This window comes from Lynx canadensis, chromosome B1 (genome assembly GCF_007474595.2).
Source record: "Lynx canadensis isolate LIC74 chromosome B1, mLynCan4.pri.v2, whole genome shotgun sequence".
Taxonomy (NCBI): domain Eukaryota; kingdom Metazoa; phylum Chordata; class Mammalia; order Carnivora; family Felidae; genus Lynx; species Lynx canadensis.
The window spans coordinates 144,270,445-144,284,156 of NC_044306.2; the positions used below are offsets into that span (position 1 = coordinate 144,270,445).

The following is a 13,712-nucleotide window of genomic DNA, read 5'->3' on the forward strand; positions in this document are numbered from 1 at the left end:
TTCAATAAAAGAATGTTGTCAGCCCAAATGAAAGAGTGATTCTGGCTTTTCAAGAATAGTATTTCACAATATGGCTATAGAATGGTAAAAAAAAAAAAATACTGGCTTTTCTGTAATGCTTGTTTTTTTTTTTTAATTAAGGTCTAATTGATGTATAACATTTTATTAGTTTCAGTATACAATGCAACAATTCAATATTTGTACGTATTATAAAATGATCACTGCAGGGATGCCTGGGTGGCTCAGTCAGTTAAGTGTCGACTCTTGATTTCGGCTCAGGTCATGATCTCACGGTTTGTGAGTTTGAGCCCTGCGTTGGTCTCTGTACTGACAGCTCAGAGCCTGGAGCCTTCTTCAGATTCTGTATCTCCCTCTCTCTCTCTCTGCCCCTCCCCCACTTATGCTCTGTATCTATCTCTCTCAAAAATCAATAAACATTAAAAAAATTTTTAAGTCTATTTTGTCTGATGTAATTATAGCTACCCCAGCTTTCTTTTGATTTCCAGTTGCATGGAACACCTTTTTCCTTCCCTTTACTTTCAGTCTGTGTGTGTCCTTGCATCTGAAGTGAGTCTCTTTAAGCAGCATATGGATGGGTCTTACATTTTTATCCATTCAGCCACTCTGTCTTTTAATTGAAGAGTTTAGTCCATTTACATTTAAAGTAATTATTGCTAAGTATAGACTTATTGGCATTTTGTTCATTATTTTCTGGCAGTTTTGTAGTTCCTCTGTTCCCTTCTTCTTTCTCTTGTGTAATGCTTTGTATTTCTAGAATGCCCTGTTGTGTTCTTTCTGCGCAGTAGTTTAGAAGTCTTTTTTTTTTTAATGTTTATTTTTAAGAGAGAGAGAGAGAGAAAGAGGGAGCATGAGCAGGGGAGAGTCAGAGAGAAAGACACAGAATCCTAAGCAGGCTCCAGGCTCCAAACTGTCAGCACAGAGCCTAACACAGGACTCAAACTCATGAACCGTGAGATCATGACCTGAGCTGAAGTCAGATGCTTAACCGACTGAGCCAGCCAGTCACCCCTAGAAGTCTTAATAGTTATAATGGCTCATGTTCACTGAGCACTTACACTAATCACTGTTCACTAGTTGTTGTTCTAAGTAGTTTACATATTTACATTTAGTTAATACATGTAAAGCACGAACTGATTTTATGGTGATAACAAAGCTAAAAAAGAAAAGTGGAGAACTTGGTAATGAGAAAGTACGTATCTTGTTAAAAATTTAGTGATGATTTCAAAGCAGAGTTAGTTGTATACCCTGACTGCAAATTTCCCAGTGTTTCTGAATGTCTGAGCTATTCTACTTCTTTCCATGAATGAAGCAGAATTATCAGTGGTATATTAACAAAAGCCTTTTCTTCATCTTAAGAACTGACTTTAACAATCATATGTTGCAAAATTATTCACAATATTCTTACTAGATTGGCATCCAGAGGCCTCTTTTTATAATTGTGGAAACCAGAGCTCAGACAGGGAAGATGATTTTTATAAAATTCTTATTTCTGAGAAAATCCCTACTAGAACTTAGGGACTTCTCCTGTTGCTACTGTGATACTTCTTAGGCTACAATTCCTCTTTAAAGTTTCTTTGGAGAAATTTTGTAACCTCTCTCTCCTGAATAAAGTTGTCTTTATCTCCTAAATAAGGTAATGTGCTAATTTTTTCCCCTCTTACCTAATTTTCTTGAAAAATCTCTTTTTGGGGTAAGTCTTCAGTCAGCAGTATACCTCACTGTCTCTGTCTGATAGAGCAGTGGCTTCAAAACCTGGCCTTGCATGAGGATTATCTGGAGGGTTATTAAAAATATATGTCCCAGGGCCCACATACTAGGCCCCAGAACCTGTATTTTTAACATGAGCTCCAGGTGATTCTCATAAAGATGGTGCCTATGCAGTTGGGAACCACTGTGCGGGGACAGTGGACATAAGACCAAAGGCAAATGGGAACAAGTGCCTGCTTCTGCCCTCTCCTGCTTTCTTACTGGGGGAATGGCCCTGAAATAGCACCCTGCCCACTTAGTCCATGTGCCTCTGGCTCAAGGCACAAATGCAGACGTATTTTTTCTCATTGTTTCGTTAACATTCTGCTTCCTCAAGAAGTTGATGTTAGAGTCAACAAAGATTCTACTTAGCAACACTCAACAACTACAGTCCATTTCTCTTGTGTCTTATGTATTCCCAGATGTGGACGGAAAAGTTAAACTCTCTAGAATGATCCTCAAGGGTTTTGAATCCCCCCGGACAACATTTTGGATTGTGGGATGAGTGAGTGCTCTGGAGTCAGTAGATCTGGGTTTGATTCAGATTCTGTTTGTTAGCATGTTAGCCAAGGTGATTAAGGAGGATTCTAGACTTCAGTCTTCTAATCTGTAATATGGGGGTGATGATAACTTCCTTGGAAAGCTGAGTGAAGGTTAGACATAATGTATACAAAACACCCAAGACGGTGTATGGCTCTTACTGAATTCTTAATAAATCTTTGAAAATACATTTAAAAATTTTTTTTTCAACGTTTATTTATTTTTGGGACAGAGAGAGACAGAGCATGAACGGGGGAGGGGCAGAGAGAGAGGGAGACACAGAATCGGAAGCAGGCTCCAGGCTCTGAGCCATCAGCCCAGAGCCTGACGCGGGGCTCGAACTCACGGAGCACGAGATCATGACCTGGCTGAAGTCGGACGCTTAACCGACTGCGCCACCCAGGCGCCCCTGAAAATACATTTTAAAGATCATTGTAGGTCACAAAGAAGGAAATTATGGCTTTGTGAAACTGTTTAGTGAACAGTTTCTTCCTAAACAAAACACATGGATGTGACAGATGATATGTATCTTGAGCCATGGCTAGTAGATATGTAAGCAAATCTAAATTATTTGGCAATAAGTTAACTTCTCCAAATATATGTTTCCATGGCAGCAATTATTGGATCCCTCTCTCTTCTTCAATAGCATAATCTACAGTAGGTTTCCTTTAATAACTTGTTTTCCTATTTGTGCCTTTTTGAAAAAAAAATCTTATTGAAATATATATGACATACTGCATTACATTAGTTTCAGGTGCACAACGTAGTCATTTGACAATTCTGTACATTAATGTTCCCCACAACAAGTATAGTCACCGTCTGTCACTATACAAGGTTATTACAATATTATTGACTATAATCCCTATGCTGTACTATTAGTCTCTGTGACTTATTTATTTTATAACTGGAAGTTTGTACTTCTTAATCCCCTTCACCTATTTCACCCAACTCTCCCAGCCACCTACCCTCTGGCAACCACCAAATTGTTCTCTATTTATGAGTCTGTTTGTGGTTTTTTTGTTTGTTCATTTGTTTTGATTTTTAGATACTGCAAATCAGTTGAAGTATATGGTATTTGTCTTTCTCTGTCTGACTTATTTCACTTAGCATAATATGCTCTAGGTCCATCCATGTTGTCACAAATGGCAAGATGTCGTGCTTTTTATGCCTTAGTAATATTCCATTGTATATAGATAACACATTTTCTTTACTTATTGCTCTACTGATGGATGCTTAGGTTGCTTCCATACTTTGGCTGTTGTAAGTGATGCTTCAGTGATCATAGGATTGCATTTATTTTTTAACATTAGTACTTTCATTTTCTTTGGGTAAATGAAACAGGTGTGAAGTGATATCTCCTTGGGGTTTTGGTTTGCATTTCTCGGATGATTAGTGATGTTGAGCATCTTTTCATGTGTCTGTTGGCTATCTAGATGTCTTCTTTGGAGTGATGTCTATTCAGGTCCTCTGCCCATTTTTTCAACAGGTTATTTGGTTTTTTGGTGTTGATTTGTATGCATTCTTTATGTATTTTGGATACTAACCGGATATATTCTTTGCAAATACCTTGTCAGTAGGTTTCCTCTTTGTTTTGTTGATGGTTTTCTTTGCTGTGCAAAAGGATTTTGTTTTGGTGTAGTCCCCATAGTTTATTTTTGCTTTTGTTTCCCTTACCAGAGGAGACACATCTATAAATATGCTGTTAAGGCCTATGTCCAAGACATTACTGCCTATGTTTTCTTCTAGTTTTATGGTTTCAGGTCTCATAGTTAGCTCTTTAATCTGTTTTGAGTTTATTTTGGTGTATGGTGTAAGAAAGTGGTCCGGTTTCATTTTTTTACACGTAGCTGTCCAGTTTTCTCAACACGATTTATTAAAGAGATTGCCTTTTCCCCATTGTCTGTTCTTGCCTCCTTTGTCATAGATTAATTGACCATGTAAGTGTGGGTTTGTTTCTGGCCTATTGTGTTCTGTTGATCTATGTGTCTGTTTCTGTGCCAGTTCCATGCTGTTTTGGTTAATATAGCTTTGTAGTATATCTTGAAATCTGGGGCTGTGGATACCTCCAGCTTTGTTTTTCTTTCTCAAGATTGCTAGGGCTACTCAGGGTCTTTTGTAGATTCATACCCATTTTAGGATTATTTGTTCTAGTGCTGTGAAAAATACCATTGGTATTTTGATAGGAGTTGCATTGATTCTATAGATTGCTTTGGGCATTATGGACATTCTCTATTTGATTCTTAAAATGAATAGGGAAAAATAAATAAAAGAAAAAAAATGGAGTCTTCATGTGGTCAGACCTTGATCTAGTCAGAGGCTGGGCAGATAGCATGACCAGGCAAAGTCTTAAAAGTCTGTATCAACATATGCAGGAGAAGAAAGCCTGTCTTAGGTTAACCAAGAAAAACAGAAAAGCAAGCAATAAGTGCTTTCAGATGAGATTTCCTCATTCATTTAGAATTCTGCCTTCATCACCTGACAGCTGGATGTCCCTGGGTCAGTTTTGTAACTTCTCTGAACCTCACCGTCCTCAAATGCAAAATGAAGATAATAGTTTTAACTTAATAGGGCTACTGCAAATGTTAATTAAAAGAGTGTGTATGAAGCCTTTGTATTTAATAGGTTCAGTAAATACTGAATAATAAATAATTTAGCCATGACTTCAATATATACTGTGGGATAAAATAATGTTAGGGTAAATGAGATGTTAGGAAATGAAGTATAAATCCCAAACTAGGAGGCGTTGAATGGAATTTTAGCCTGCCCCTCTCCCCCACCCACATTTACTTATGTATAGAATTTCCCCCTCCTTAGGAACCAGGTTTGTAGTCAGGAACTTTATATCCATCTTGGACTTTTAAGAACCATGTCATTCGTCTCTGTTTTCCTTAAAATGCAGGTGCACCTATTATTTTATCTTTCCCACACTTCTACCAAGCAGATGAGAGGTTTGTTTCTGCCATAGACGGCATGCATCCCAATAAGGACTATCATGAGACATTTGTGGACATTAATCCTGTGAGTACCCACGTCTTCCTGGTAAAAAGCATGCATTTTGTTCTCTCTACACAGTATTTACCAGTTTAGTCCGGAGCACTGTGAATATTCTGTCTTCCTTTCATATACATATTCAAATGGAGAAAACTCAGCTCAGTGCTTGAGATGCATAGTCTCATGGCCTTACAGGCTGAACTCAGTGGCTCTAATATGCAGAAATATTTGCAAACCTGCTTTAACAAAAACGCAACTGTAAAAATCCCATCACGGGAACAACTGAGATTGGACCCAAGTAGCCTCATCAATGTTCTGTTGCCAGCCTTGGGCCTGAACATACATACATTCTCCTACTACTGAACAGATCAGCAAAGCTGAAGACATTCTTCTGCTTACTGCCAAGGAGTGTTTTGGTTGAAATTTAAATATATGTATTAGCTTCACTGACTTTTGGCAGGCCTCTTTCTACAGGCACTTTTGAGAGTTTATTGCATGATATTATTAATTTAAAAGGCATTAGATATACATATGCTTTAATCCTGTTTTCAAAGAGGAGAAAAACTAAAACCATGAGAAAGCCTCTCATGGAAGGAACTGAATGAAAGGCCAGATACCTTCCTTCTTGAGATTTTGAACACATGGAACAGCAAAGAAAAAGCAAGAATAGTCGTTGACATGGCAGTGTATGGGCATTTCACTCTTCTGTGTGAGAAAGCAGTGGTCTTATCTTTTTGTGACTAAGATCAGGTATTCCCCCCCCCCTTTTCTCTCTTAACCTTCAGTCGGTTCCTTCTCCCCAGCTGCACTGTGGGCAGGTGCTTGTCCCCAAGGGCTGGGCGCAGTCCCGTAACCTTAGTGCAGAGGCAAAACTGCTGTGGGGGGACGGCTGCTGGCGCCGCTTTCCCAGCTTTGACGGGGGCTGTCCTGACCACACCAGGGACCACTCTCTGGCTCACACCTTCCTCCTGCCAGGGTCACCTAGGGTCTTGCTATCCAAAGTGGCAGCATCCTGGGTGCTTGCTAGAAAGACCAATCTCAGGCCTCACTCCAGACCTACTGAATCAGAATCTGCATGTTCACAAGGTCCCCAAGAACTCACATGCAGATTGAACTTTCAGAAACATTGGTCTACCAGACACCTAACCCCGTCCGCAGCTCTCATTCTGTTCCGGGGTCTGTTTTCCCTTGTCTCAAACATGGCAGTGGTCCCCCTGGTTATCAGCACCACGCAGAAATGGTGCTCTACTGAGAAAAACTATGTGTTTTTAATAAGTCCTAATGTTTTCTTTCCATGTCTCTGATTTGCAGTTGACTGGAATTATTCTAAGAGCTGCCAAGAGGATCCAAATCAATGTTTATGTGAGAAAGTTTGACGACTTTGTGTAAGTTTCACTTCTTTCTGTAGAGGCAAAGGATAGTTGTGCTGTACTGACTTTCTGATGGGGTTCATCCAGGAGACAGCCCACTTTCTAAGTCTGCTCACTCCTGCCCTTCAGGGATGAAGCATAAGCAGCATTTGTGTGGGGGGGGGGAGGGGGGTTGAGAGAGAGTGTCAGTGGGGGAGGGGCAGAGAGAGGGGGCCAGAAGGTCTGAAGCAGGCTCTGTGCTGACAGCAGCGAGTTCGAGCTCAGTGTGGAGCTCGAACTCACAGACCCCGTGAAATCGTGACCTGAGCTGAAGTCGGATGTTTAACCGACTGAGCCATCCAGGCGCCCCTATAATCAGCATTTCCATAGGCCTTGGTCTTGGAATTAACTTATTTAACCAAAGATGTACAGAGTGCTTTTCACGGATCACATGTTGTTCTAAGTACTTTACATCCAGTAACTCATTTATTCCTCACAGTAACCCTGTGTAGTACCCCCGTTTTACAGATGAGGAAACTAAGGCACAGAGAGGTGAAGTAAGGCTACAGAGTCTGTTCTTCCCCACTCCATGCAGCCCTTCCCTTGCCACCACTCCAGTTGCCTCCTTTCCTGTCTTCTCACTGCTCCCACCCAGGACCAGCCACAGGCTCCGGAGCTTAAAATAGGCTCCCGAGTCCAGCCTTTCCTCCCCACACTCCATCTAAAAAAACACTACTTAATTAGGATTACTAAGTATAATATCCTGCTCAAACTTTCAATGGGCATTTTTTGGATATGAGAACATGCATACGACTTAATGTTAATGAAAAACAAATTGCAAAACTATATATAATATATCATGTATCTATTCTTTCTTTCCACTTATCTATCTGCCTATCTATCTGTAAAACTTGATTTCCGCCATCGGATTTGCCAGCTTTAACCCCATATGTCACAGATCATTCTAGAACACAAATGTGGTTTGCACGAATGCATTTTGTCATACACATACACACGTGTATATTTCTGAGGTAGTCTAGTATAGTAGTTAAGATCTAGAGCCTTAGAGGGGCGCCTGGGTGGCGTAGTCGGTTAAGCGTCCGACTTCAGCCAGGTCACGATCTCGCGGTCCGTGAGTTCGAGCCCCGCGTCTGGCTCTGGGCTGATGACGGCTCAGAGCCTGGAGCCTGTTTCCGATTCTGTGTCTCCCTCTCTCTCTGCCCCTCCCCCGTTCATGCTCTGTCTCTCTCTGTCCCAAAAATAAATAAACGTTGAAAAAAAAATTTAAAAAAAAAAAAAAAGATCTAGAGCCTTAGAATCAAAATGGAATTACAATCCTGGCTTCACCTTTTGCTCATGTTGGTCCTGGGCAAGTGACTCTGAGCCATAATTTCCATGTCTTCCACGTGGGACAGTGATGCCTACTGCATGAGATTACTGTAAGAATTAAATGAGACAGTGTCCCCCAAACACCAGGTGTAGGGCTGGTTCTTGGTAGAGTGCTCTGAGCTCTAGTGAAGACAATACTTAGTGGTCTGCTCACAAAACATTCTGAGAAATGGTAGCGTTTCTCAGTGGTAGCATTGTTCTGCTGGCTGTGGCCATGCCTCTGATAACTCTTGGGAGAATAGTAATCATTTTTGAGAATTTGCTTTTATTATCTTGCGTTTTGATATAAAAAAAACAACTTTACATACACAGGCAACACTTGGAATTGTTAGACTGACAGACTGGAATCTAACTTCTGATTGATAAGTGTTGGCAAAAGTAACGAAGAAGTCTTCATAAGTTCTGGGAAATTTAATGAAATAAGTGTGCTAGAATTTTCATATAAACTTATCTCTCCAGGCCAGTTTTCTATCACACTGAGGATGTCTGTAAAATAATCTCATATTTTGTCTTTTTTTAATTGAGGTATAACTGACATACAACATATTAGCTTTAGGTATATAATGACTCGATATTTGTATATATTGCAAAATGATCACCACAATGTCTAGTTAACGTCTGTCACCATACTTGGTACAAAATTTTTTTTCTTGTGATGAGAACTTTTAAGATCTACTCTGCTTAGCAACTTTCAACTGTGCATTACGGTATTATTAACCATAGTTGCCATGCTGTACATTAGATCCCTGTGACTTACTTATTGTATAACTGGAAGTTTGTACTTTTTGACTCCATCCATTTCGCCAACCCCCCAACTCCCAACTTTGGCAACCACCAGTCTTTTCTCTATGTGTGTAAGCTTGGTCTTTTGTTTATTTGTTTTAGATTCCACACAAAAGGGAGAATAAATAGTATTTGACTTTCTCTGATTCGTTTCACTTAGTGTAGTGCCCCGAGGGTCCATTCATGTTGTCACAAATGGCAAGATTGCATCCTTTTCTATGGCTGAATAGTATTCCAGTGTGAACATATACCATGTTTTCTTTATTTAATCGTCCATCGATGGACACTTTGGTTGCTTCCTTATCTTTGCTACTGGAAAAAAATACTACAGTGAATATAGGGGTGCATATGTCTTTTCGAGTTAGGGATTCATTTTCTTTGGCTAAATACCCAGAAGTGGAATTGCTGGATCGTATTGTAATTCTGTTTTTAATTTTTTGAGGAATCTCTCTACTGTTTGCCCTAGCAGCTGCACCAGTTTACATTCTATCAACAGGGCACATGGATTCCTTTTCATCCGCATCCCCACCAACATTACTACCCTTTGCCTTTTGATAATAGCCATTGGAACAGGTATGAGGTGATATCTCACTGTGGTTTTGATTTGTCACCTTTTGTCTTTGTAGTGAAACGGGAAGCATTAGAACCATGGTTTTCCCAGTGATGTATATCAACGAGGTAAGTCCTGGGAGGGAGCCATGGGTATGATTTACTTGTGGAAGCTTGGAAAACTTCCATTCAGATGTCGACTCTTATAGCTATGTAATTTAAGATGTAAGAAAGGGGGAAAGGTGATTTTTAAGAACCTGTTTGTCCTCAGAAAATTTCTCTTTATATGTTCACATGAAGTTTGAGATTTAAAAATGACAGAACAAAAATTTCCCTTCTCAAGAATATTATCGGGCAAAACTCTCTTCTGGGAAGCTGGTTATGTAAGAAACAAAAGGCAAAGGTAAATGAAGCAATGTCAGACACTGCTGAAGCAGAAAAAATAGGCAACACTCAGATTTCCAGTTAAACCTTTCTTTGCATCTTCTCCATCTTTGAACCCCTGCCAGTTTGTAAAATGTAATCAGTTTACCATTCATTAGTAAAGGAGGAGGAAAAGAGAGTAAAATTAAAATGATTGGCAACATTACATGAAGGTTTTGTGTAAGGTGATTAAAGAAATGATTGAATAAAACATGATACATTCTCATTCATTTCAGTGATATATGGTTGCCTTATATTTTATAACATCGAAGTTGTTTTTGTTTTACTTTCTGGTGACCAAACATATCATGAATTATAGGACACAGATCCTATCTTAAATTTATTATTTTTTTTTTAGTGTCTATTTTTGAGACAGAGAGAGACAGAGCGTAAGTGGGGGAGGGGCAGAGAGAGAGGGAGACACAGAATCTGAAGCAGGCTCCAGGCTCTGAGCTGTCAGCACAGAGCCTGACGCAGGGCTTGAACTCATGAACCTCGAGATCATGACCTGAGTGGAAGTCAGCTGCTTAACCGACTGAGCCACCCAGGCGCCCCAACACAGATCCCATCTTAGTTCAAACAAAGAGAGTTTCCCTGAAGAAATATTTCTTTCACACTGTACCCACAGAATTTTTATCAGTAAACATTAAGTATAAATTGAAGTTTTGTAAATAAAAACATATTCGGAAAACTCAGAAAACACCTATTTAAGATACCTGTGATAAATTCTTTTCTGAATCACATACATTTACTGTAGTAAATCTCCTCAGTTTCCGTCTCTCTTCCACCCAGTTTTGGGAGGTTACATGCAGGGGTTTTCCCTCTCCAATAAATTCTTGGTTGCCTTACATCTGTTGTGAAGAGCAGCATCTTTAAGTTTTTATTTTTTTCTCTGTTCCCTAAAAAATCTTGTTCTGTATAGGAAATTTGGTAACTGAGTTGGCAAGAAAAAGGAAAATTAAAGAAACTTTCACAAAACCTGAGTCAGAATGGCACTGTTTTTGCTTTATTGTACTCAACAGTATATTGCAAAATTGTCTCTGATAAGAACTTTGTAAAAAATAATTTAATGTTTTCTAATTTGTAAAACTAACATGTGCTCTTTACAGAGCTCTTGGAAAACTAAAAATGTATATTTTAAAAGTAAATCACCATACAAATATTGAATCATTCTGTTGTACACCCAAAACTAATATATTGTTATATGTCAATTTTACTTCAGTTTAAAATTTTTTTAAATATTTACAACTGAATCACTGATAAACTGTCCCTCAGAGACAAGTACACTTTACATCTGCTTATATTGCCTCTTAGTACTTTTCTAGTTTTGATATTAAATACTTGAGACCATACTGCAGATACAGTTTTATAACCTATTTTTTTTCATTTGGCATTACTTTGATAGCTACATTTATAAATTTTTGAAGGGTTTGTGATTACAATTCTAAGACAAGGCTTTTATTGTTTCACAGGAAAAATTTAGGCAATATATACCAACTTATAGAATATATTTGAAATTGCTCCAGGGTCATCACTCTTACTGCTTGTGGAGAGGTCTATCGAGACCTCTGGTCTTGATTAGTAGAGATTTAACCAAGACACTAATTATACTTTCCACATACCATTGTTGGAATGTTTCATTCATTCAATCAACTGACATGAAAGCAGGGCTTTTTGTTTTTAATTTATTTTCAATATTTTATTATTTATTTTTGAGAGAGAGAGACAGAGCATGAGCAGGGGAGAGGCAGAGAGGGAGACACAGAATCTGAAGCATCTCCAGACTCCAGGCTGTCAGCACGGTGCCCGATGCAGGGCTCAAACTCACGAACCCCAAGATCATGACCTGAGCTGAAGTCGGATGCTTAACTGACTGAACTACCCAGGCACCCCAATGGGCTTTTTGAAAATGAGGAAGGACCCTGTACTGCCAGCTTATGTTCATAGTTGTGGCATATTTGAACTCCCCCCCACCCCGCCCCCAACTCAACCTTTGCTTTGCTTAGCTCTTTTGTTAAAGACCATATTGAATCCAGGGAATTATGGAGTAAAACTTTGTACTTTTGGTGCCTCCTAGAAAGAACTTGACTTTATCCCAGAAAAAGAAAACATTATACTTTGAAGTGACATTGGAGCCTACTCTCCCACCTTCTTTTTCCAGAGAAGGAGACTCTGACTCTGATGGGTCTTGGCCAGTTATTGGAAGTACCAACTCTAGAAGCCCACCCTCTGCCTCAGTCCAGTGCAGTTTCAGCCTAAATTATGCCCCACGTCCCATTTGTTGCCATAATTTTTATGAAATTAAGCTCTCCAGACACCCCACCCATGACAATTTAAGGAGATAATATCTTTGTTCTGCATCCATCAAGTGTTATTCTAGAATATTTTCTTGGTTATCAACACCCTCTGGAACTCTGGTGAGCCTCAAGACATCCCTGAACACTTTCTATCGAGACCTCTGGTCTTGATTACTAGAGATTTAACCAAGACACTAATTATACTTTCCACATACCATTGTTGGAATGTTTCATTCTTTCAATCAACTGACATTAATTCAGTACCCACTACGTGCAGAGTGCTTTCCTAATGTTGAGGTGACCGAGATGTAAACCTTGCCTTTGGGAACCTCACAGTCACAAGGAGACCAAACAGACGGCTATAAGGCAGAGTGCGCAGCGATGGGGGATTTTAGGGAGTGATATGGAAGTGCAGTAAAAGGACCTTTAACTAGGCCTGAGGTAGCCAGAGAAAACTTCTGGATGGAAGTGATGCTGAGTTGGATTTTAAAGGACGAGTTAGAGTTGTCTGATACAAAAGATGGTATTGTCTCATTATTTCTGAATACTTTTTTCCCTACTATTTCAAACTACTAGTTTGAAAGTAAGACATGTCTTCAGGAAAAAAAAAAAAAAGGAAGATGTAATGAATAAATGCCCCCTCTGGTTATCTAATTTATAAATGGATTTTCAGTATTTCTGGTTAGCGACAGAGAAACTTCCCCAAATCGTGTTTAATGATTTAGAAGGAAGATACAGCAAAAACTTTACACCCTGGATATTTAGTAATCAAAGGGATACTATTTTCTTGCCTTCCAGAGTGTTCTCATTGATAAAGAGACTGCGAGTCGACTGAAGTCTGTGATAAACACTACTCTGATCATCACCAACATACCCTACATTATCATGGCGCTGGGTGTTTTGTTTGGTTTGATCTTCACCTGGCTTGCATGCAGAGGACAGGGATCCATGGATGAGGTGAGCAGTGGTTGGAGGAACTTCTCTATTACTGGGTAACCTTACCTGAGGAAGCTAACGGTGCTTCACTGAGGGGCTGTCAACTGGCTGGCTCATTAGGGTGGATTCTGAGGTTTTATGCTGGGCACAGTGATTTCATGGTTATATTACTACTAAACCAAATGAGAGGCAAGGGCAGTGTGTCAGAGGAGGAGGAGTAATGGAATGGTACTGTCCAGTATTTGGGGCTCTCTTGGCGGGCATGAAATCACTGTGAGTAAGCTTAATGTTTCTGAAAATAACCTGAAAGGAGAGGAGTATTTAGCAGCTAAACATCTGGGCTTTGGTGTGTCAGACTGCCTATATTCAAATCCCAGTTCTGCCACTTCATAGCTTTGTGACCCTAGAAACTGTGCCTCAGTTCTGCATCTGTAAAGTGGGATAATAAGAGAGCCTCCCTTAGTGGTTTTTCATGAGGATTAGAGGAGACAGTAGACAGAAAGCATTTGGCCCAGTGTTAGCACTTACAGTAAGAACTCAATAAACATTAATTATGTGATGCAACAATCCCAAGATTGTAGAGCAAGGCAACCAGAGACCTGCTTGGAAAGAATCCATAATATATCAGAAGATACCTGTCACTGAGTCATCACTGCATAAGAAACGATTGGCTCAGGGAAGTAGTAAC

The 13,712-nt window shown here is 39.6% G+C and overlaps 1 protein-coding gene across 1 annotated transcript in view; it reads left to right on the plus strand.

The window, feature by feature from the left end:
- The window catches only part of SCARB2 (scavenger receptor class B member 2), a 76,545-nt gene that overhangs the window by 59,296 nt on the left and 3,537 nt on the right, over positions 1–13,712 (plus strand). Inside the window, exons 8-11 of the mRNA XM_030313647.1 lie at positions 5,207–5,325; positions 6,610–6,683; positions 9,446–9,497; positions 12,887–13,045. Coding sequence (XP_030169507.1) covers positions 5,207–5,325; positions 6,610–6,683; positions 9,446–9,497; positions 12,887–13,045 — 404 coding nt within the window. The remainder of the gene's footprint in view (positions 1–5,206; positions 5,326–6,609; positions 6,684–9,445; positions 9,498–12,886; positions 13,046–13,712) is intronic.